Source organism: Oncorhynchus keta, chromosome 9 (assembly GCF_023373465.1).
Source record: "Oncorhynchus keta strain PuntledgeMale-10-30-2019 chromosome 9, Oket_V2, whole genome shotgun sequence".
In the NCBI taxonomy this organism is placed as follows: Eukaryota; Metazoa; Chordata; class Actinopteri; order Salmoniformes; family Salmonidae; genus Oncorhynchus; species Oncorhynchus keta.
In genome coordinates, this window is record NC_068429.1 from 14098835 (window position 1) to 14123801 (window position 24967).

At 42.7% G+C, this 24967-nt stretch overlaps 1 protein-coding gene across 1 annotated transcript in view; it reads left to right on the top strand.

Annotated features, from left to right (window-relative positions):
• Positions 1–6920: 6920 nt before the first annotated feature.
• The window catches only part of dennd1a (DENN/MADD domain containing 1A), a 171828-nt gene continuing 153781 nt past the window's right edge, over positions 6921–24967 (top strand). Inside the window, exons 1-2 of the mRNA XM_052525273.1 lie at positions 6921–7079; positions 9073–9137. Of these exons, the coding sequence (XP_052381233.1) occupies positions 7063–7079; positions 9073–9137 (82 nt within the window). The 5' untranslated portion in view covers positions 6921–7062. The remainder of the gene's footprint in view (positions 7080–9072; positions 9138–24967) is intronic.

A 24967-nucleotide genomic window follows, 5' to 3' on the forward strand; every position in this document is an offset into this window, starting at 1 on the left:
GGATAGCTTGTTCTTCTGAAACACACCGGGAGAAAACGTCGTATTCTCAGGGGTCCCGGTGCTGTATACATGGCCATAATTGATGACACAATATTATTATTCTGCCTAGAATGCTGCTGGACACAGCGTAGTGCCATTCAAACATATGCAGCGTCCCATAAAACAAATACATCAAATATTAGGCGTTTCACTTCATACAATAGCGACCTCAGTCAACATACAATGAATGTCTCGTCAAGATAATCGTTTTACTAACTAATCAGAGATAATATACATAATAGTTCTACCAATCAGACATTATGTTATGGACATTTACTTCATGAAACATAGGCTTTCAAATAACCTATAGTTTTCCTATATACATTAAATCAGTGAATACAGTTTATGCATTTCCATGTCATATTTTTACATGGGGTTATGCTACAACCACAATGCATTATTTTCTTACAGTTTTGTGGTAAAGAAATGAACAGTAACAAAAAGCAGTGCATATTTTGCTATAGGCCTACTTCATAATTCTCCAATTAATAGATTATTTTGAGGATACCCATCCTCACCAGCATAATGTATCTTGCCTTAGGTTCATTTAAAGGGACCTTTCAAAAAAATGTAAACTTTATATAAATCATCTCCAGCACCACCCCAACATCAACATATGTGAAAATTGGCGTTTCTATGTTTTGTTGTAAAAAAAGTAGAGGAAGATAAGTGTTTCACATGACATAATCTGTGTGCATCATGTGATTTGAACAAATTGTGAGTAGGCATTGCCTACTAATAGTCTACTAATGGGTTGATGATGTCACTGGAAACACATCTTTTTACTACATATTTGTTTTATACCATTTTCACATATGTTGATGTTGGGGTGGTGATGGAGATGAATATGAAATTGATAATTGTTGAAATTTCCCTTTAATGCCACATCAAATATTATGTTTTATCAAACAGCTGGGGAAAAAACACGCAGGAGACATTTTTCCCTGTGTCATCCCTGCACAATGACTCCATTAGGCTATCAACATTCAAGTATTTAAGGATGTACAGTATCGTATCTGTAGGCTTTGTCAGTTAAGTCCATCACATTGTTGATGTTTCTTCCATTCATAGAAACTCACAAACATCACCTGGTTCTCTCATTGAATGAGAATGTCTCCCCAGTATATCCTTGAGTTTGAGCGAGCCTCGTTAGTATGTTTTTTTTGGCCCGCGTGCTGCTTCGGTCCTTATTTATCAGTGCGTGCGCTTCAAACAGCTCTTAATGAGATCTGTGATATCGTGGGGAAGTGGGGTATTAACTTCATGACTACTTGGAGTGAACATTTACCTTGAGAATATTTCCCGTGTATAAAAAAAAGGACGAGGATTTGCTAAATCACTGAGTAAAATTGAGCTGAACTATTTATTTGTTCTTCAAAATTAATAAGACACAATTGATCGGCCTATTCAAATATGGTCGGGGTCAGTGTCAAACGAGAGAATGGGCCTGTGACGTGAGAAAGGAGTGAATTCAGTGGTAGGTTGCATGTGTTTCTGATTCAGTGTTGGAGGCTTCAAGGATAACATTTAAGCATGTCCAACACTTTCACATTGACAGGCTTGGAGTCTTTGCGCTTGCCAAAGGCGCGAGCGCATGCTGCCAAGACTGGCGAAGCATATGGCACATTTTCGCTCATACATTCAAACGATATGTTATTGTGTATCACTTAGGCCTACTTAACCTCCCGAAGCGAAGAGCCTGAGCAAATAATGGATTGGAGAATGATTGTGGAAAATAAATGAAGTCCTTCGGATCTTTTGAGTGAGAAACAATGATGTTTGCAGCTTTTATCCAAACATCCAACACCACACACTATTTGGGTTTTGATGTAGTTATTACGGTTTGGAGCTCATCGTGAAAACAAACACAAGAATATCCCAATGACTCGGAAAATAATAAATATTTTGCCCTTTTAGGTGCTGTGTCTTGAGATTTCCCAATCGATGTCAACTGAGTTCTTTTTGTAGCTTATCATTTCCCTCTTCATTGAATACTTCAACCACTCACTTCTGATTTATGTAATTAGTGCTTGTTTGTGCGCGCGCGCCCCTGAGCGTGTTTTTGGGTCTGTAGCGCCACCCGCTGAACATGCGCCAGCGACTTCTCGCTCAGGAGTGATATGGCGTATTAGAAAAAGCTGGTTTCTGCAGGTTGCCAAATGGCACAGCATGGATTATCTAATTTATTGGACATGTTTCAAAACATAATGCATGTTTGTTTACACGATCGAATGTTCATTTCATCCTACTCTACATGTTAATTTCAAAACATGAAACCGGCCTTTGGGTGTGAGAGATGTTAAAAGTGTCCTTTCGGGTATTAGTTAGCTCTATAATTTAAAATATGGGGAGATAATCGTACATATGGGATAATGTAATTTATTTGTTCTTAGCATAGAAGTTCACTTTGGAAATATGTTGTAAAACAACAAACGAAAACGAACGAGTGAACTTAAATAACATTTTAATCCTCTCCACTTGTTTGAGGTAAAAGGGATCCGAATATCATAATTAACTCGATGTTGGGTCAACAATGTGTAATTTAGAATAGCCTATTACAACAGCTTATGACGGTTTAACAAACAACATTATAAGAAGACCAGTGAAATCAATGAACCTGCAACAATGAGAAAGCAACAGTTGAAAAGAAACCGTTACGAAAAGGTCTAAATTATTTGACATTGAATACCTCAACTGAAATACCTCGGGATTTCGACGTGTATCAAGGTGTACTATGGTAGGATTTAGTTACACATACAGCCTATCTGTAATCTATTCCATTAAAACAACGTGGAGGCGCAGAAAAGCCCCCCTCGTAGCACAAACACGAAAGAGCCTTGGTACGTCCTAAATCCGTATGCAAATAAAAACTCATGTAATACCCTTAATTGAATAAATGCATATTTATCATTTACGTCTTCTGTCTGGAATAATGTTAGCTCATGCATTAAACATAAAGTTACCCACGTCTGCGCGCGTGGATAAAATCTGATATTGTGAGGATTTGTTGAACAGAGTTTAGTGGTATCTTGTATTCTCACTCTCCAACATGTGCTCTTATCTTCTTTAAATGTCCAATGCAGTCAAAACGTAATTTCCTGTGTTTTATCAATATTTCCACACTATGAGGTTGGAATAATACTGTGAAATTGTGGAAATTATGATAATGGTTTTTAGTGTGATGGCTGTTAGAAAAGACCACCTGAAAGGTCAGCCTGTTTTGGTGGGATGGAGTTTTCCCCTGCCTGGTGACACACCAGGCCGTTAATTAGTTAATAGACCAATAGAAAAAAAGATTTCCAAACCTCTCTGCCAATAACAGGTCATTTTCAGTTTCCCCCTCCCCACTCAGACAACTCCCAGACAGTCAGCAAATGTCTTGCTTGAGAAATTGCTCTTTGCTAAGAAGCTGTTTTTTTCTGACCAGAAAACAATCACAGAAAAGTACTTAATTCTTACCCAGAAATGATTTGATATTGAGATCAAAATGGCTACATAGGAGCTTTAAATAAATTCCCACCTGTGGATAAAGCAGATTACCTCCGTCTCCCTGTGCACAGGTCAGCCCACTACCAGCACTAGCAGCAGCACCAGCAGCAGCAGCACCACCGCCACCAGCAACACCAGCACCAACACACTAATACTTTTGTCTCATGTTTGTCAGTTTATTTGTTTTTGGTAAAAGTATAAAGATCTTTCAAAACCGTTATTTATGTGTTCTATGTATTCATGTCGCTGGTAATCTTTTGTTTAATCTCTCAATGTCTGCGTTCAAAACGCTTTCTCTGGTCTCCTTTTGCCCTGGAAGTCTACATCCATTTGGATTCCCCTTCGCGCGTAATTTATGATGCACCTTGTCACCAAGGTTCCTGCATTTTTGGGGCTCGCTGGATTCAGGGACCATGCTCAAATCGCGTGCGCGTTTCCACACATGATATCGTGCGCCTGGCACAGTGGCACAGCTCCCCATTGCTCGCTTTCACATGTCAGTTTTACATTTCAAATAATAATACATTATTTCTATTTCTTGATATGGAGAGTCTAATTAATAATAAGATACTCATAACATATGGAATAAAAAACATGCAGCAATCCAACGTATTATCAACGCAGAGGGCAACCATCTTGCTATAAAGTAGCCTAGTTGGCATACAATTGGGAATCAACTCAACTGTTTTGGTTGTGGCCCTATGCATTGACTAGAAATCGTTATTCATATGTACGTTTTCTTTGATTGAATAGAAAACGTCAATATTGTATGCTCTCTATTCTTTAAATTCAAGTGCATCTATAATTTAAAAACTGAGCTATGATGTTGTTTCAACACTTCGCGTTTACTTGCGCGCAATGGGTTTACTTTGCGCGACTAGAATGAATTTAGTGATATATTGTTATTTTTCTGTTTTTGGGCTGGGACCCCAACTTTACTCGCTAATAAGTTCAGGACTTTCCCTTTGCCTTCCCTTCCGATACACCGAACGAAAAAGCCCACTTCACATTTAAATCCCTCACCCTAATCCTCATTGTTCGTTTAAAATGAAGGGGAAATTGGATTTCTCTGTTTGCGTGTGTGTGTGTGTGTGTGTGTGTGTGTGTGTGTGTGTGTGTGTGTGTGTGTGTGTGTGTGTGTGTGTGTGTGTGTGTGTGTGTGAAAGAGAGAGAGAGGAAGCGAGAGAGAGAATTGAATTGAACTGAGAGCGAGAGAGTGTGAGAGGGAAAGACAGTGTGAGAGAGAGGGAAGGATGGAAATAAAGAGAAGTAGAAAGAGAGGGGGGCATCTTGGGGGTGGTGGGTGGTGGATGGTTATGAACGCATGCACAATGCATTAAATGTATACACATATGTTTAATTGTTTAATAATAAGCTAAAAGCCAATTAAGTTTCATAAAATCATATTTCACGATGTTCTCCTGAGTTGCGCTGTATTATTATTCATTGTGTACATTAAGTGCACCAATAGACTGGCATTAGAAATAAGGTCCTCTATCTCATCATATGAAATATGCATCTTCAAGTCCTATAACCAATTTATATTTCATTTCTTATAGTCAGACAAGAACCACATACATTGTAAATAACAGAATATAAGGCCACTCAGGTGCTTTCGCAATAAGCCTGTATGTCACAAGAGTACCAAACCACAGCCGTGGAATATGGATGATGGACTTAATGTGCATTTGAATGAGATGTTGACACCTAAAAACACCTGGATTTGAAAACACTGATGTGGTCCACAGCTAAACATGTACAGTAAGAAAATAAGTCGATTAGGCCTATCTGTTGGAAAACCTGTCCAACAGGAGAAAATTACCGTAAAGAGAGTTAGAGATACTCTCCAAAGTATTGTCGTCGTGACTCGTGGTGATGTCCTTATAAGGGTGAGTGTACACAACACATAGCCTAATGGGGAGGGGGGTTCTGAACACAGTGACCCAATTTCTCTTGACCGATGGGTTTTTAGACGTTTTTAATTGTGCATCTCAGGCCAACCGATATTTGGAACAATTTACTTACAAACACATTAAAGTTGTGTAAGAGCATATCAATATTTTATGTTCTTCCGTATCTTTCAGATGCTTATCTCTTAGTAATATAATCATTCATCTTATGCTAATGTTGACAATGCCAGGCTCATTTCTACATTAGAATACAAAGAGAGAGAGAGAGAGAGAGAGCTAATAAAAGTAATTGAATGTGAACAATGAAATCGTTAAATCATCATCATGGTAAGTGTAACTAATGTGTTATGACTTGGAACACTTTAATGCAAATAATGACTTTGTCATTTTGATTAGGCTCATTAGTATTTATTGCACAGCATTCTTAACGAAACGAGCAATTTGGGCATACAAATTCTATGCAATCCATAGCATTAATTCAAGGGTCATCTAAAACGTCGTGTTTTTTTGTATTACGAATTGACCTACAGTAGCCTATATCTTATTCATTTGTGCTTTTATTTCCTGTGATTTCTTAGTCAAATCACATTTGGTGTGTAGCCTATGCTATTTCTATCCTATCATTTTCCAACCAAGGACAACATCTCAATTTTTAAAATGCAACGATGATTTATTTTTCTTGCGAAAATGAAATAGCACTTTTATCCTAATAACTTGAGAAGCACACTTGAATTGAGCGCAATATGCGCAAAAGTTAGTTGTACATTACTTTGAATTATATTTTCTGAAACAGAGTTTGCAAGGTCACCTACGCGTGCAATTTCAAAAATAATTAGCATCATTCTACAGTTCTAGCCTAACTGTAGAACAACGAGGCGGCTGATTAGGCTATCAAAATAAATACCTGCAGTTTTTTAAAACTTTTGTATACATTCATATGAAAGAAGATACAGTATATATAAAGCAGCTATCAAATATCACATTGTGGACATTTGCAATTGTTTCCAACCCAGTCTCACTGTAGCAGAAGAAAGTGTCGAGAATCGAACTGTAGTTCCCCACCACTAGCCACCACCAGTGTAATAGGAGTGAGTGGGAGCATAACGGAAACTCGAACTGCAGCATGTATTCTCTGGACTTGCTGGCAATGATAAAGGGATGACATTGCAGAATGAACCAACCGGCACATTTTGTCCCGTGCGCCAATGGACAGAGCATTCTTAGAATGTAGAGTTCATCATACTGAGAAAAACAGTATGTGTGAACAGAACAAAATTGGATAGTGCATTGTCAAGCACTTTTGTTTGGTAATCACTGTTTCATTCTACTGTGGCAAATTAAACGGCTCCTTTCGTCTGCATCATGCGACTGAAACGTAGCCGAAGATTGGCTTTGTGGTACATGTAGTTCATAGGGAGGCAGCGAGAGGTTGCAGATACATACATGTTTTGCTCCTACGGGACTACAAGTCCCACGGTTCAATGTGCGTTGGTAGCGTGATCCGCTCGAGGAGACCATGGCGATACCCAGGACGTTCTGACGGGCTATCAGAAAAATAGCCCTCGAAAAACGGATCAACGCCCCATATAAACGACACTAGACTTGGACACTGTAAGACATAAAAATGGGGTCCCGTATCAAGTAAGAGCAGTTTCTTTTTTCCTTTCCCTTGTTTCCCAAATGCTAATAGGATACATTGTTTGCGCGAGTTAAGAGGGAGGGAGAGAGAGGCAGTGCAAGGCCCGGACTTGTTGCGACAGACTGAACGACTTGTTTACCGGAACATTCAGCATTTAGTGAAAAATAGTAATATTTGCTCATCAATGAGAGTATGCCACACATACTGTATGCAGAGAACTCAACTATGGATATGCATACATCTCTGTTTTCTCAATATGCCCCGCTGTCTAGCTCTCGACAATGTATGGAAGGGAATGTAAACATTTGAGGCAGACAGGGTTGGTCTATTTATGTAACCGGGTTTACACCACATCCATGCCTACAGGGCATATGTTCTGTGGATGGAATGAGTTCAATGTATTGGAACATGCCCATTGCGGAATGAACCGATGTTTTGGCGTATTGATACAATGTTATACAGTCTAGCCTTTCCGCCCGTCATTAAAATGGTGCCAGCTACAATTGCTACACTGTATTGCTAGTCATGTATCACTGACATGGACAAGGGTAACTTTACATTGTGCTTCCGGTACAACAGGCTACAGTAGCCTAGCCTATGTGTGGCAACTATGCAGGTGACCTGTAAAGTTAATTATATGGACTTTTCTGATGCAGTATGAATAGGCTACTCAATGACCTGTCCGTTGACTTACAGTAGCCTAGGCCTGCACCAAACTCATCCAATGGCAGTAAAACAATAACTGTCATGTTACAACAGATGCCCTTATTTCTGTCAATGATATCAGTGTCTTGTGTTAAAACCCAAAATGATCTTGTTTTTATTTCAGATAACCAAAGTTACTTTGTCTCTTATTAGAACACCATGTTACAGTGGTAGTTTTATGGCCTTTGTGAAGTATTATATTACTGAAAGTACACTTAATCTTAGGCTATTTTGCCCTATAGGCCTACTGTGCTATATTTTCCATTTAAATGGCAAGTGTCCAACAAAACACTTCCCTTACCCTTCTTCCTTCACTGTGGAAGATAGTTCCCTGTAAAAGTGACACCATTGTATCCTGTGTTAGTGTACCCACCCACTTTGCCCAGAGTGGGCGAAAATGCCCTTTGTTGATGACATTTCAATTCCTGTTATAAAATACATTTTAGCAGGACAAATCTGATTCTTTGTGTTCTGAATCGATCAGTAAGGTCTTTCTCTAACGTATCATTAACATTATATGTAAAAAAGTGGATTTTGTAACCTAATACATTCGATAATAAGCACACGGTCTGTGGACAGAGCGGTGCAGCTTTCTCACCAAAACTTTTGAGGATTTTACATTTTTTGGTCATTGTCTTTCAAGTTGTTTCCATGGGTTGCAAATAGCAAAAGCGGCATGACACGAGCTGAATTAAATGGAAAAGGCTTTGAAAATAAAAAGCTTGTGGTAAGCTTGTGACATTTCACAGAGATATGCTTGTTTTTGTGAGAAGTCTTTGAAAAAGAACAGGAACTTCGCATTCATATGTCCAGCGCATACTAAAATATGAAAATTCTACATGTCATGTCTCAAAATCGATATCTATCTTACCACTATATTGTTTTACTTCTTCCGGATTGGAGAAGAAAGATAACGAATTCAATGGTGAGCCTGTCAGGTAGCTTTAATTCTCACCCAACATCCAGCCTAGCTGACGCCATGCTATTTTCCAGATTTGAGGTTTGGACCATTGATTTTCTTAGAGGACTATCTACACAATTAACATATTACATTACCCATTGGTCAAAATATGCATTTTTGATTGTGGTTGTTACATTATTAAGCAGACATTTGATAAGATTTCAATTTGATACTTTTCACCCACACACAGACTGTAGCTGTTTTGAAATGTTATCAAATCGTATTGAAGGTCAGTTTTGTGTGGCGTCTGAACAACCATTTGTCACTGAAGAACATTAAGGTCTGGTTGCTGTGGCTGACTAGAGGCTGACCTTTGCCCTCTATTTCAGGGACAACCCAGAGGCCACTTTCGAGGTGTACCTGGAGGTGACCCATCCTGGAACCACTGGCTCTGGTAAGTCTCCACCCCCAATGTGTCAGAGGAAACACAGTTCAACTGACAACCAAAGTCAGCCTGCAGGTGCCCGGCCCTCCACAAGGAGTTGCTAGAGTGCGATGAGCCAAGTAAAGCCCCCACGGCCAAACCCTCCCCGCCCTATGGGACTCCCGGTAATGGCCAGGCTGTGACACAGCCTGGGATAGATCCCCAGGATGTCGTGATGCTGCAACTCTGCGATGCAGTGCCTTAGACCGCTGCGCCACTCGCAAAGCCCAAAAACAATGACTTTTAACCCTTGCACATCCAACTGATGGGCGAAGTCCCTGTTGGATATTATGAATGCAGCATCTTCCTCGGTCAGGTTGAATGGGGTTGGTGGGTGTTTTTGTTGTTATCACACCTTCTATGGCCGCGCTGTAACGTTCACAGTCGTATGCCATACATAACATGTTTATAAGGAATGCATAAGCATTTTACGAAGGCTTATGTCAACAACTGCTAGTTTGTGTGTCACTGTGCTCATGGATGTTGATGTTAAATTACATTTAGTTTATGAAGGTGTTATAGGAATCCTTGTTGAATACTACACACATGTCTTTATAACATACACATACCTTAACCCTAAACCTAACCCTATCTCACACACACACACACACACACACACACACACACACACACACACACACACACACACACACACACACACACACACACACACACACACACACACACACACACACACACACACACACACAGTATGACATAGAAGTATATAACTCATAAAGGCCCTGCTGGGCAAAGGTCAGATCTGAGTCCCATCCTCGGGAACCCTCTGTCAGGGGAGCCAGTTCGCCCACTGACCACAGTAATATGATGGATGGTCTTACAGTCGATTCTCCCTTTGGAATAGGGCAGCCTTTTAAAAAAGTGCTGTCAAGACAACATTGTGGGTGTGGTCTGTCTTTGACCCCATAGATTACACGTCAGCAAAAATTAGGTGATTCAAAGACCAAAAGTATCCTTGAGGACAGATATTTTTTTTCAGATGCTGCTCAAAGAGAAAGTGAACATGAGTTCAGAAGACTCTCTCTGCATGACTTCATCGTGTATCAGACAGTGGCGGGCACGTGGTGCAGGTGACATGGCTGAAGAAATTATTTGACACAGTTGTCAATTTCAGACTAGTCTATCAAATCAAATCAAATTTGATGTGTCACATGCTTCGTAAACAACAGGAGAGGACTAACAGTGAAATGCTTACTCACGGGCCCTTCCCAACAATGCAGAGAGAAAGAAAATAGAGTAATAATAGCAAAGTAAAACACTTCATTCTAATAGTACATACTGTGAGTAACGATAATTTGGCTATATACACAGGGTACCAGTACCGAGTCTATGTGCAGGGGTACGAGGTAATTGATGATGTATGTGTGTGTTTTTTGTGAGTGTATTGGATGTATAGTCTGTGTTTTTGTGGATGTAGTGGGTGTTCAAGTGTGTGCGTGACTGAGAGGTAGGTGTGTGTGTGTGAGTCTGAATGAGAGAGAGAGGTAGGTGTGTGTGTAACTTGAGAGGTAGGTGTCTGTGTGTGTGAGTGAGAGATGTGTGTGAGTGAGTGAGGTGTGTGTGACTGAGAGATATGTGTGTGTGTGAGTGAGGGGTGTGTGAGTGAGAGAGAGAGGTGTGTGTGTGAGAGAGATTAGTGAGTGTTTGTACATGTGTTTGCTTGTGGGAAATGGTGCAGGTGTGTGAGTGCATTGATTGTCTTTGCGACTGCATTTCTGTTTGTCAGTGTGAAAGAGAGAGGTGTAAATATTGAATTATGTAATCATATTGTAAGAATGTTCTGATCTGGGCTAGACCACCATGTTGTAATCAGGCCTCCTCAATCCACAAGATCTGGAAGTAACTAATACTTCCTTCCCATCACACACACTTGAGCTAATTAGCATGCATTTTTGCATTGATTGCAATGATGCTAGCAAAGCAGCCTAATGTAGACTATTAAGGATGTTAGGGATTTACTCTAGTAAGATAGACTTTCTTAATACCTTACTCTACTGTTGCTCCAGTACAATGACAATTCCCCTATTCTTGTCAAACCTCAAACCACATACAAAAACACTTCCTGTACTCTTTTGACTCTGCTATTTCTTTCTCTCTCTCTTTCTCGTTCTCTCTTCATTCTCTCACTCTGTCTCTCTATTTCACTTTCTTTCTACATTCTCTCTCTCTCCCTCTCTCAATTCAATTTAAGGGCTTTATTGGCATGTTAAACATGTTTACATTGCCAAAACAAGTGAAATAAATTATAAACACTTAGTGAAATAAACAACATTTGCAGTAAACATTACACTTACAAAAGTTCAAAAAAAATAAAGACATTTCATGTCTCTCTCTTTCTGTCTCTCGCTCTCTCTCTCGCTCTCGCTCTCTCTCTCTCTGGCTCTCTCTCTCTCCTTGTCTCTCTGGCTCTCTCTCTCTCCCTGGCTCTCTCTCTCTCTCTCTCTCTCTCTCTCTCTCTCTCTCTCTCTCTCTCTCTGGCTCTGTTTCTCTCTCTGGCTCTCTCTCTCTCTGTCTCTCTCTCTCTCTGGCACTCTCTGGCTCTCTCTCTGGCTCTGCCTCTCTATCTCTCTGCTCTGTCTTCCTCTCTCTGGCTTTGTCTCTCTGTCTCTATCTCTCTCTATCTCTCTCTGCTCTTTCTTCCTTTCTCTCTCTCTTTCTCTCTCTCTTTCTTTCTTTCTTTCTTTCTTTCTTTCTTTCTTTCTTTCTTTCTTTCTTTCTTTCTTTCTTTCTTTCTTTCTTTCTTTCTTTCTTTCTTTCTTTCTACATTCTCTGTCCCTCAAGAGAGGGGAGTCCTCTTTGTTAACAGGGAAACTATTAACTGAGGGAGAGTTAATCAGAGTCATGGCGAAAGGAGGCAGCATTTACATGTCAATTGGCTGCTGCCGCACGCTACATGGGCCTGCTTTATTCCCATTCACTTATAGGGGACGGGGGTCATGTTTGCTCAAGAGACTAATAAGGCTTGGTTCCAACATCTACACCAGCAAACCTCGTAGATTGCATGCCCAGTGTATTGCCTGTTCTAATGCATTGGGCATGCTAGTATGTACACTACCATTCAAAAGTTTGGAGTCACTTAGACATTTCCTTGTTTTTGAAAGAAAAGCTATTTTTTTTGTCCAATAAAATAACATCAAATTAATCAGAAATACTTTGTTATGTTGTCAATTACTATTGTAGCTGGAAACGGCTGATTTTTAATGGAATATCTACATAGGCGTACAGAGGCCCATTATCAGCAACCATCACTGTGTTCCAATGGCACGTTGTGTTAGCTAATCTAAGTTTATAATTTTAAAAGGCTATTTGATCATTAGAAAACCCTTTTGCAATTATGTTAGCACAGCTGAAAACTGTTGTTCTGATTAAAGAAGCAATTAAACTAGCCTTCTTTAGACTAGTTGAGTATGTGGAGCATCAGCATTTGTGGGTTAGATTACAGGCTCAAAATGGCCAGAAACAAAGAACTTTCTTCTGAAACTCGTCAGTCTATTCCATATGAGAAATTGCCAAGAAACTAAAGATCTCTTACAACCCTGTGTACTACTCCCTTCACAGATCAGCACAAACTGTTTCTAACCAGAATAGAAAGAGGAGTGGGAGGCCCCGGTGCACAACTGAGCAAGAGGGCAAGTACATTAGAGTGTCTAGTTTGAGAAACAGACTCCTCACAAGTCCTCAACTGGCAGCCCGAAATACAATATTTTTGGTAATTTAACATATATCTTACAGTGGTTTAGATGGTAAAGTGATTCTATACACCTGCTTGTTTTGTGACTTGAACTGAAATTTTGGCAAACTATTCACATTTTTGCCACTCTGAAATGGCAGAGGGATTTCTGCATATTGCACCATTAGGATATTTTCTAATTTCTCTACCTCATGAGGAGGGAGGATAATGACAGTTCACAGAAGTAACAAGTGAAGGTAGACCTACCAATTACTTATAGTGTTTCTACTGATATAAATTTGGTTTATGATTTATTAAGTGATTAAAACGTGTCATTCTGTTACTAATTCGGTAACAGAACGACAAATAAAAATCTGTAGCAGAATGACTGCAACTGATTTAATTGGCTGCAATAGGAATTGGTAGTAGTCACAAACCACAGCTGGGTCACATCTTCTAGGGATGTAAACATTCACCAATATGCATTGGTCCTGAATGAAATGTTTAAGATATATGACTGCATCGGTCCATGGACCCCAAACCGATCCAAATGTCGCATGCATCAGTCAGAAAATCCATTCAAACATCGCCGCTTTACTGAAACGTTTTGCTCATATTACTTTCTACCTTCCGAAAACACCTAGTCTCTCGTGACAACTGATGCGCCCTCTCCTTCAGTGTGGAACCAATGATGTAACTGTGTTGACAGCCATTGATCTACAAGTCATTTTGTATGCCGAACAAACCCAGGGAATATCAGTATCCGAGTCAAACTGCACACTGTGCTCCCTCGCGCGCTGACCAACGTGAGGTAGAAGATCTGTTCCTGGTCTTGCACATCTGCACCGCACCTTCAGCGTTCTAATGCTAAAATAGCTTGCGTGATATTAGGCTTTATTAGTTGAGTGACAACCAATGTAATTTGCTTGGTTATTGTTATCTGAGCGCTGTTGAAAATGATGTTTTACCATAATAAAAGTAAGTTACCGGAGACAACTCTCATCTGGATGTATAGGCTTCCTGCTGAACTGGCTTACTGTAGATTTGATTTAGATTGTTCAGGTTCACCATCAGCAATAGTTCTGCTTTAAACAATGAGTGTACAGTATATGGTATTTTTTTTTTATACAGGTTAAATTTGGTCATTTTATAACTGTGTGTCCAAAGAAAGTCAATAAAAACTCCCAAATGGTCAAAACCATTTGATTTAGAGATGGGGATTAAATATTGATACATTACAAACTCTTTCCTTCATCTGGAAAACTGACGAGTTAATTAGTGGGTGATGGTTATTCCAGAACCGAGGTGGGGGGGACAATAGACATACATAATACACATGAATGTATATCAGCTCAGAGAGGCCCAGGTCACGAGGTCCATCAGCAGGTTTTCATTTAGAAATGGGAAATGAATGTGTTGATGCACCAAATGTTACCCCCTTAAATAATAATAATTAGGATGTTTGTGCATCGAATCACACCGAATTCCTTCTCTAATCAAACCAAACCGTTTCAATCGAAAACGTATCGTTCCTTTATCTTATCAGAGCCCATGTATCTAGCTAGATACGTATCCAATCGTCTTGAAAGGGAAGGATGCACATCCCTACAGTCCTCTCTTCCATGCCGTTTATGTTCAGCTCATAGGATCTCCTGCTACAATCCTCTCTTCCATACTGTTATGTTCAGCTCATAGGGTCTCCTGCTACAATCCTCTCTTCCATACTGTTATGTTCAGCTCATAGAGTCTCCTGCTACAATCCTCTCTTCCATACTGTTATGTTCAGCTCATAGGGTCTCCTGCTACAATCCTCTCTTCCATACCGTTATGTTCAGCTCATAGGGTCTCCTGCTACAATCCTCGCTTCCATACCGTTATGTTCAGCTCATAGAGTCTCCTGCTACAATCCTCTCTTCCATACTGTTATGTTCAGCTCATAGGGTCTCCTGCTACAATCCTCTCTTCCATACTGTTATGTTCAGCTCATAGGGTCTCCTGCTACAATCCTCTCTTCCATACTGTTATGTTCAGCTCATAGGGTCTCCTGCTACAATCCTCTCTTCCATACTGTTATGTTCAGCTCATAGGGTCTCCTGCTACAATCCTCTCTTCCATACTGTTATGTTCAGCTCATAGCTGTTTTCTTTATCTTACTGGTCGTCAAAGCGAGAGTGTGAAAACCCCTCACTCTCTCTCCAGTTAATGTCACCTCTTCCGGCTCTTAATGACACCTGCCAATGAGCCCCCTCTCTAGTTCAGATTTATGGATATTTAAAAAAGTGGAAACCAAAGAACAAATCATCCTCAAGTTTGGACAGTACAGTACAGTAGATTACAGTACAGTAGAGTAAAGTAGAGTACAAGTCAGTACAGTACTGCAATGTACAGTTTAGTACAGTACAGTAGAGCACATCATTTACTGTATTGTACTGTGCTTTACTATACATGCCCTGACGAATTGAGGCTGTTCTGAGGGCAAAAGGGGGTGAGACTCAATATTAGCAAAGGGTGCCTAAAAGTTAGTACACTCAGTGTACACTATTTATTTGAAAAAGCTGACAAGGATTAAATGTCAGGAATTGTGAAAAACTAAGTTTAAAACAAATCACTTCACTGTATGTGACTGTAATACATCTTATTATTATATATTTTACTAGGGGCGGAGTGTGGTTAGAGTGTTTTGGACAAAGTACAGTACAAATATGTCGTTCTGCCCCTGAACAGGCAGACTGTTTACATTGAAAATAAGAATAGTACACTTGCCTGGTTTTTTACCTTTATTTATAAAGGTAAAAAAAAGCTGTATTCTGATGTTCAATCTTATGATTGGTACAGATTTGATCCGGACCAACCAAATTTGGTCTTGTTTGGGGGCGGAGCTCATTAGAATAATACCCAAACATGCAAAAATAGAATATTACATTTTTCTACCTATTCAGGATACATCACCATGAAGAGAATGACATTCATAATTCTGCATTTGTGTATAGTACAGATCAGGGAAAACTGATGTCATTCACATCTGGGTGTTAATTTACTGTTATTAGTATTCTTTCTTTAATGTTAATTCAGAGTAGATATTTAAGTTTTTGGAAGACATGCTCACATAAAAAAACAGAGGGAGATTTTACCGTCATTCTGTTACCAAACTTTACATCTGCCCTGTTCTTCCAGTAAATGTATAAAATGTTCAGTGGAAATTGTTAAAAGTAGTCCTTGTGCATACAGTTTTATGGTTTGTTTAACTTGGTAATCAGTGTTTTTTGTTTGGCAGACTTTCAAAGTCTCGGCGTCATTCTGTTACTGTGGAATTGCTCTCGGGTTATCTCTTTTTTCCAAGTATCCATTCCAGTTAGTTAATATTATCATGTGACTCCAGAACAATATTAGCCCTGTCCAGCAAAGCCCTGTCCAGTGACCTCTAGCCCTGTCCAGAACCAACCCTCAGAACCAAAAGTTAGTCCAGAACCAACCTCTAGCCCTGTCCAGAACCAACCTCTAGCCCTGTCTAGAACCAAGCCCTGTCCAGAACCAACCTCTAGCCCTGTCCAGAACCAACCTCTAGCCCTGTCCAGAACCAACCTCTAGCCCTGTCTAGAACCAACCTCTAGCCCTGTCAGAACCAACCTCTAGCCCTGTCTAGAACCAACCTCTAGCCCTGTCCAGAACCAACCTCTAGCCCTGTCCAGAACCAACCTCTAGCCCTGTCCAGAACCAACCTCTAGCCCTGTCCAGAACCAACCTCTAGCCCTGTCTAGAACCAACCTCTAGCCCTGTCCAGAACCAACCTTTATCCCTGTCCAGAACCAACCTCTAGCCCTGTCTAGAACCAACCTCTAGCCCTGTCCAGAAGCCCTGTCCAGAACCAACCTATAGCCCTGTCCAGAACCAATCTCTAGCCCTGTCCAGAACCAACCTTTAGCCCTGTCCAGAACCAACCTCTAGCCCTGTCTAGAACCAACCTATATCCCTGTCCAGAACCAACCTCTAGCCCTGTCCAGAACCAACCTTTATCCCTGTCCAGAACCAACCTTTATCCCTGTCCAGAACCAACCTTTATCCCTGTCCAGAACCAACCTATAGCCCTGTCCAGAACCAACCTCTAGCCTGGTCCAGAACCAACCTCTAGCCCTGTCCAGAACCAACCCTATCCCTGTCCAGAACCAACCTCTAGCCCTGTCCAGAACCAACCTCTAGCCTGGTCCAGAACCAACCTTTATCCCTGTCCAGAACCAACCTCTAGCCCTGTCTAGAACCAACCTCTAGCCCTGTCCAGAACCAACCTCTAGCCCTGTCTAGAACCAACCTATAGCCCTGTCCAGAACCAACCTCTAGCACACATAATTTCAAATAGGCATATTAAACAGCATATAAACACTCTAAATAGGTCAGGAGCCAGACAGAAGGAACATAAATGTGTAATTTAGGCAATATTATTAGCATAGTCATAGGATGACACCTTTCCAACAGGTCAATTCATCAAATTTCTGCCCTGCTGGAGCTGCCCCGATCAACTATAAGTACTGTTATCGTGAGGAGGAAACGTCTAGGAGCAACAACGGCTCAGCCACAAAGTGGTAGACCACGAAAGCTCACAGAACACGACCGCTGAGTGCTGAAGCGTGTCACCACAAGAACTGGAAGCAACGTCCGCACAAGAAGTGTTCGTCGGGAGCTTCAGGAAATTGGTTTACATGGCCGTGCAGCCGTACGAAAGCCTAAGATCACTATGTGCAATGCCAAGTGTCGGCTGGAGTGGTGTAAAGCTCACCGCCATTGGAGCACTGGAAAAGTGTTCTCTGGACTGATGATTCACGCTTCACCATCTGGCAGTCCGACGGACAAATCTGTCTTTGACTAATGCCAGGAGAACGCTACCTGCCTCAATGCATAGGGCCAACTGTACAGTTTGGTGGAGGAGGAATAATGGTCTGGGGCTGTTTTTTATGGTTTGAGCTAGGTCCCTTAGTTCCAGTGAAGGGAAATCTTAACGCTACAGCATACAATGTCATTCTAGATGATTCTGTACTTCCAACTTTGTGGCAACAGTTTGGGGAAGGCCCTTTCCTGTTTCAGCATGACAATGCCCCCATTCACAAAGCAAGGTCCCATACAGAAATGGTTTGTCGAGATTGGTGTGGAAGAGCTTGACTGGCCTGCACAGAGCCCCGACCTCAACCCCATCAAACATATTTTGGATGAATTGAAATGCCAACTGCGAGCCAGGCCTAATCACCCAACATGATTCTGAGCTCACTAATTCTCTTGGCCGTATGGAAGCAAGTCCCTGCAACAATGTTCCAACTAGAGATCGACCAATTATGATTTTTCAACGCCGATACCGATTATTGGAGGACCAAATAAAGCTAATAACGATTAATCGGCCGATTAAAAAAAAACCCACTTATATATGTAATAAAAAATATTTAAAAAAAGTTTATTTGTAATAATGACAATTACAACAATACTGAGTGAACACTTACTTTAACTTAATATAATACATAAATAAAATCAATTTAGCCTCAAATAAACCATAAAACATGTTCAATTTTGTTTAAATAATGCAAAAACAAAGTGTTGGAGAAGAAAGTAAAAGTGCAATATGTGCCATGTAAGTAAGCTAAAGTTAAGTTCCTTGCTCAGAACATGAGAACACATGAGTCTTCAATATTCCCAGGTTAGAAGTTTTAGGTTGTAGTTATTATAGGAATTATAGGACTATTTTTCTCTATACGATTTGTATTTCATATACCTTTGACTATTGGATGTTCTTATAGGCACTTTAGTATTGTCAGTGTAACAGTATAGCTTCCGTCCCTCTCCTCGCTCCTACCTGGGCTCGAACGAGGAACACATTGACAACAGCCACCGTCGAAGCAGCGTTGCCCATGCAGAGCAAAGGGAACAACTACTCAGAGCGAGTGACGTTTGAAATGCTATTACGCGCACCCCACTAACTACCTAGTCATTTCACTTCGGTTACACCAGCCTAATCTCGGGAGTTGATGGGCATGAAGTTATAAACAGCGCAATGCTTGACGCACAACGAAGATCTGCTGGCGAAACGCACGAAAGTGCTGTTTGAATTAATGCTTACAAGCCTGCTGCTGCCTACCACCGCTCAGTCAGACTGCTCTATCAAATCATAGACTTAGTTATAACATAATAACACACAGAAATACGAGCCTTAGGTCATTAATATAGTAGAATCCGGAAACTATCATCTCGAAAACAAGACGTTTATTCTTTCAGTGAAATACGGAACCGTTCCGTATTTTATCTAACGGGTCTAAATATTCCTGTTACATTGCACAACCTTCAATGTTATGTCATAATTACGTAAAATTCAGGCAAATTAGGCAGGTCCAAACTGTTGCATATACACTGACTCTGCTTGCAATGAACGCAAGAGAAGTGACACAATTTTACCTGGTTAATATTGCCTGCTAACCTGGATTTCTTTTAGCTAAATAGGCAGGTTTAAAAATATATACTTCTGTGTATTGATTTTAAGAAAGGCATTGATGTTCATGGTTAGATACACATGGGAGCAACGATACGCACCACTGACAAGGTGAATATCTGTCGTACTGTACTGTTAACCCACCGATCCTAGGCCGTCATTGAAAACGAGAATGTGTTCTTAACTGACTTGCCTAGTTAAATAAAGATTAAATAAAAGTGTAAAAAAAATTGTCCAAATCGGTGTCCAAAAATACAGATTTCCGATTGTTATGAAAACTTGAAATCGGCCCTAATTAATCAGCCATTCTGATTAATCGGTCCACCTATAGTTCCAACATCTAGTGTAAATCCTTTCCAGAAGAGTGGAGGCTGTTATAGCAGCAGAACAGGGACCAACTCCATATTAATGCCCATGATTTTGGAAGTAGATGTTTGACGAGCAGGTGTCCACATACCTTTGGTCATGTAGTGTATTCCAGGCCTATTGGGCCAAAATCAATGATAGCTTATTGTATAGATAATATAACAAAAACTTTTAAGAGTTCAGATTTTTGATTTAGACATACTTGACACACTTAGCTAGCTAACCACCTCGTTCCTTTGTGTTAGCATGTGCATCTAGTACACCATCATCCTTTCGGGACAACACTCCATCTGTTGCTCTTGGTCCTCCTCATCTTTGTAAGTCACCTTGATTTTTGCACCTGTGTGTTTTACCAGTTCCTTTAGGAAAAATATTTAGCAAACTCCATGACAGTAACTAAAGCAAGGGGCTATAGCAGCACACAAGTTGTCTACAAATGCATGCTTGGCCGGACTTGCCCTAAACTCTTGAAGTGAGCGCTACTGGATCTCTACTGGAGCGAAATTGGAGCGGGCGAGAAGGCCAATGCTCCAGCCTTTGGCATATTTGCTCTGTGCTCCAGTAAAATTGGACACGCTTCCCTCCTCACTCCGCTCCAGCTCCGCTCCTCACTCCGCTCCTCACTCCGCTCCAGCTTCGCTCCTCACTCCGCTCCTCACTCCGCTCCTCACTCCGCTCCAGCTCCGCTCCTCACTCCGCTCCTCACTCCGCTCCTCACTCCGCTCCAGCTTCGCTCCTCACTCCGCTCCTCACTCCGCTCCTCACTCCGCTCCTCACTCCGCTCCAGCTCCGCTCCCCGCTCCGCTCCTCACTCCGCTCCTCACTCCGCTCCAGGTCCTCTCCTCACTCCGCTCCTCACTCCGCTCCTCACTCCGCTCCAGCTCCGCTCCTCACTCCGCTCCTCACTCCGCTCCTCACTCCGCTCCAGCTCCGCTCCAGCTCCGCTCCAGCTCCGCTCCTCACTCCGCTCCTCACTCCGCTCCTCACCCCGCTCCGCTCCTCACCCCGCTCCGCTCCTCACTCCGCTCCTCCTCCGCTCCGCTCCTCACCCCGCTCCGCTCCTCACCCCGCTCCGCTCCAGCTCGCTCCTCCTCACTCCGCTCCTCCCGCTCCGCTCCTCACTCCGCTCCTCACTCCGCTCCGCTCCTCACTCCCGCTCCAGCTCCGCTCCAGCTCCGCTCCTCGCTCCGCTCCGCTCCTTTCTCGCTCCCCACTCCGCTCCTCACCCCGCTCCGCTCCTCACTCCCGCTCCTCCCGCTCCGCTCCTCACTCCGCTCCGCTCTTCACCCCGCTCCGCCTCACCCCGCTCCGCTCCAGCTCCGCTCCTCACTCCGCTCCGCTCCTCACTCCGCTCCTCACTCCCGCTCCAGCTCCGCTCCTCACTCCGCTCCTCACTCCGCTCCAGCTCCGCTCCTCTCCCGCTCCAGCTCCGCTCCAGCTCCGCTCCTCACTCCGCTCCGCTCCTCACTCCGCTCCAGCTCCGCTCCTCACTCCGCTCCAGCTCCGCTCCAGCTCCGCTCCCCACTCCGCTCCTCACCCCGCTCCTCCTCCTCCGCTCCTCACTCCGCTCCTCACTCGCTCCGCTCTTCACCCCGCTCCTCACTCCGCTCCGCTCCAGCTCCGCTCCTCACTCCGCTCCTCACTCCGCTCCTCACTCCGCTCCAGCTCCGCTCCTCACTCCGCTCCTCACTCCGCTCCTCACTCCGCTCCTCACTCCGCTCCAGCTCCGCTCCTCACTCCGCTCCTCACTCCGCTCCTCACTCCGCTCCTCACTCCGCTCCGCTCCTCACTCCGCTCCTCACTCCGCTCCAGCTCCGCTCCTCACCCCGCTCCAGCTCCGCTCTCACTCCGCTCCTCACTCCGCTCCTCACTCCGCTCCAGGTCCTCTCCTCACTCCGCTCCTCACTCCGCTCCTCACTCCGCTCCAGCTCCGCTCCAGCTCCTCTCCTCACTCCGCTCCACTCACATTCTCTGGCCCCTAGGCATTATGTGTAGATCAGAAAGGATTGGTAGATATGGTATTATCTCCACCTTGACCCCTGAAAGGCTTTTGAAGTGTTGGCCATATTGCCATGGTATAGGTATTGTGTCTGGACAAGCCCATGAGTCCTTATTGTAGTTTCACCTGCAATATCCAGATAGTTTTAGCTACATGACCCCACCGCAGTCCAAAAGAAACATTGGCAGAAACACTGGCAGGGAGGAAAAAAAATAGGCTGTTGAAGTCTCGAAAGGTGAAAAAAAGTAGTCGTTTGAGATGTTTACCCACTAGCAGTTGTTAACGTGCTATTTTTCGGGGGCGCCGTGTCTGCAGGTTTGCTTCGGAAGCGTTATGATGTGTGACAGCAGCGTTCCAGAGCTCGTCTCAGAGAGTTCTCTCTCCGGCTGACCCCTGACCTCCTGCGGGAAATGGCTGAACCGCCGCTCGGAGACATGGTGCCCTGCGGACGAGGAGCCCACGCTAATTAAGTGTTTCTCTGGCGGCAGTACTCTTCAGAAGAAGCCGCACACCACAGAGGCCGCTGTGAAACCCAGACGTGTGTTAGGGGGGAGTGGTGGTGCTTTTGTTTGTTTGTGTGTGTGTGCACATGCCAAGTGTGTATGTTTGTCTGTGTTTGAGTAGGATATATTGATCTTTGTGGCTTTGTGTGTTAGCCAGCATGAAGTCTGTGTGTGTGCCGGTCTACGTCTAAATATGGGTCACAAACAATAGGCTTGTCACTGTAGGCCTATTAGCTAATGCATCTGTTACAGCTTGCTGCATTTGAATCTATCACAAGGCCTAGAAGCCCAAGTAGATACATCCGTTGTTCAGGCCTTGTTGCCCTGTTGTTTTTCCCAGAACTCTGTATGTATGTGTCTATATCTCTACTCTGCTAGGTCAACAGTCTGCGCCCACACTGCATCCCAATTTGTCCAATTTGCGCCGATGCTATCAAACGGATCGTGAGCGGTAGTGACCTTGCGTGGCACATGGCCCCTACAGCTGACAATCAATGTGTTCTGCATGATTTAGGCCCATTTGCTTTCCTCTTGTTGCTCACGTTTAGCCCATGCCCTGACCGCGGAAGCTGGCTATTTATGATACAAACGAACCCCCCAGAGCTCCCGGCTCCTTCAGCTGGAAGATTCTGTTTATTTGCTTTATTTCTTTATTTATTGAGCAGAAAAAGGAAGCCAAGAGAACGAGAGTAAAGCCATGCCAGGCAGGCTGGTACGGAGGCGCCATAGACAGGAGTTGGATTTGCTCTACACACTTGAAAGCAAGAGCGACCCTTCTCCTCTTGTTTTGATGGGTTCATCCCATGATGGGTTCACCTACCTACACACACCCCCACTTCCTTGTCCCCCTTTTTATTGAAAGCTTTTTGCCATCTTCATACCCTCGCCGGTTTGTTAGTTCTCGTTTGAGACGTTGTCAAGGCTTGGACCCCTTGTACGGCTGCCTGGGGGTAGAACTTACCCCTAACCACAGACCGAAAATAATATTACCCAAACCCCAAATCTTAACTTTTAACTGTAAATTGTCCATAACCACAGATCTAGGATCAGATTACCCAACCCCCAAATCCTAACTTTAAGTCTAAGTACGATTCAAACATATTGGTTTGAATATTGCAGAATTACAATAAATTCAATGGGGTTGTACATTTTTGTTAACATTGAGAATCTGAGCTTATGATTGGCTTATTTGCTTCAGTGGCCATGTCGGAACTATAATGTGGCATGTGAATCCCTGGGCAATGTCCCTGTGCCTCGATCCATTCCTAAGAGGTACAGTATGGACATTGTCCTCAGGGAAGGGAGGCTGATGGGAGTTGGCTAACCGTGTCCACTCTGGCGAGCAAGCCAGAGTCTGTATAGGGCTTTACAGCAACCCACCTCTTTTTTTCCCTGTGAAAAGACCTTAATCCATGTAAATACAGGCCCACAACGACAGCTTTACAGCAGAGGGTAGCGAGTGAGAGTGAAATAAGGGAGGGAGAAGGGCTTAGCAATTTAACCTTTAGCCCGGCAAATAAGAGGCATGAAAGTTTGTGAATGAGTTTACACAGAGGGGCAGGGGAGAGCACCAGGGTTCCCTTTTGTCAGGCCTTGTCAAAGCGTGAGTGACAGATGCCATGCTGTAAGTGACGAGGGCCTGACGAATCAGACGGCTTACTGAAATCTGCCAAAACTTGAAATCCTTTCACTGATTTGTAGTTGAAATCTGGATTCAAATGAGACAGAAATTGTGTACGTTGACTACTATCTGCAATTTCAACCAATTAGCCATGCTGATATGCCTTGATTACATTGATAAAGTAGAATAACCAAAATATTTCTAACTGTCCAAAAATACCCAAAGCCATTTTTTGGCCAGATGGTCTCAATGCTGATTAGACTAGCGGAAATTAAACTTCATCATAATTGGATGTACAGTAAACCCACCAAGATATAACATACAGTTGAAGTTGGAAGTTTACATACTCCTTAGCCAAATACATTTAAACTCAATTCCTGACATTTAATCCTAGTAAAAATTCCCTGTCTTAGGTCAGTTAGGATCACCACATTATTTTAAGAATATGAAATGTCAGAATAAGAGTAGAGAGTGATTTATTTAAGCTTTTATTTATTTCATCACATTCCCAGTGGGTCAGAAGTTTACATACACTCAATTACCATTTGGTAGCTTTGCCTTTAAATGGTTTAACTTGGGTTAAACGTTTCGGGTAGCCTTCCACAAGCTTCCCACAATAAGTTGAATGAATTTTTCCCCGTTCCTCCGGACAGAGCTGCTGTAACTGAGTCAGGTTTGTAGGCCTCCTTGGTCGCACACGCTTTTTCAGTTCTGCCCACAAATTTCCTATGGGATTGAGAGTAGGGCTTTGTGATGGCCACTCCAATACCTTGACTTTGTTGTCCTTAAGCCATTTTGCCAGAACTTTGGAAGTATGCATGGGGTCATTGTCCATTTGGAAGACCCATTTGCGTCCAAGCTTTAACTTCCTGACTGATGTCTTGAGATGTTGCTTCAATAAAGCCACATACATTTCCTTCCTCATGATCTCATGATGCCATCTATTTTGTGAAGTGTACCAGTTCTTCCTGCAGAAAATCACCCCCACAACATGATGCTGCCACCCCTGTGCTTCAAGCCTCCCTCTTTTTCCTCCAAACATAGCAGATGGTCATTATGGCCAAACAGTTCTATTTTTGTTTCATCAGACCAGAGAACATTTCTCCAAAAAGTATGATCTTTGTCCCCATGTGCAAACCGTAGTCTGTCTTTTTAAT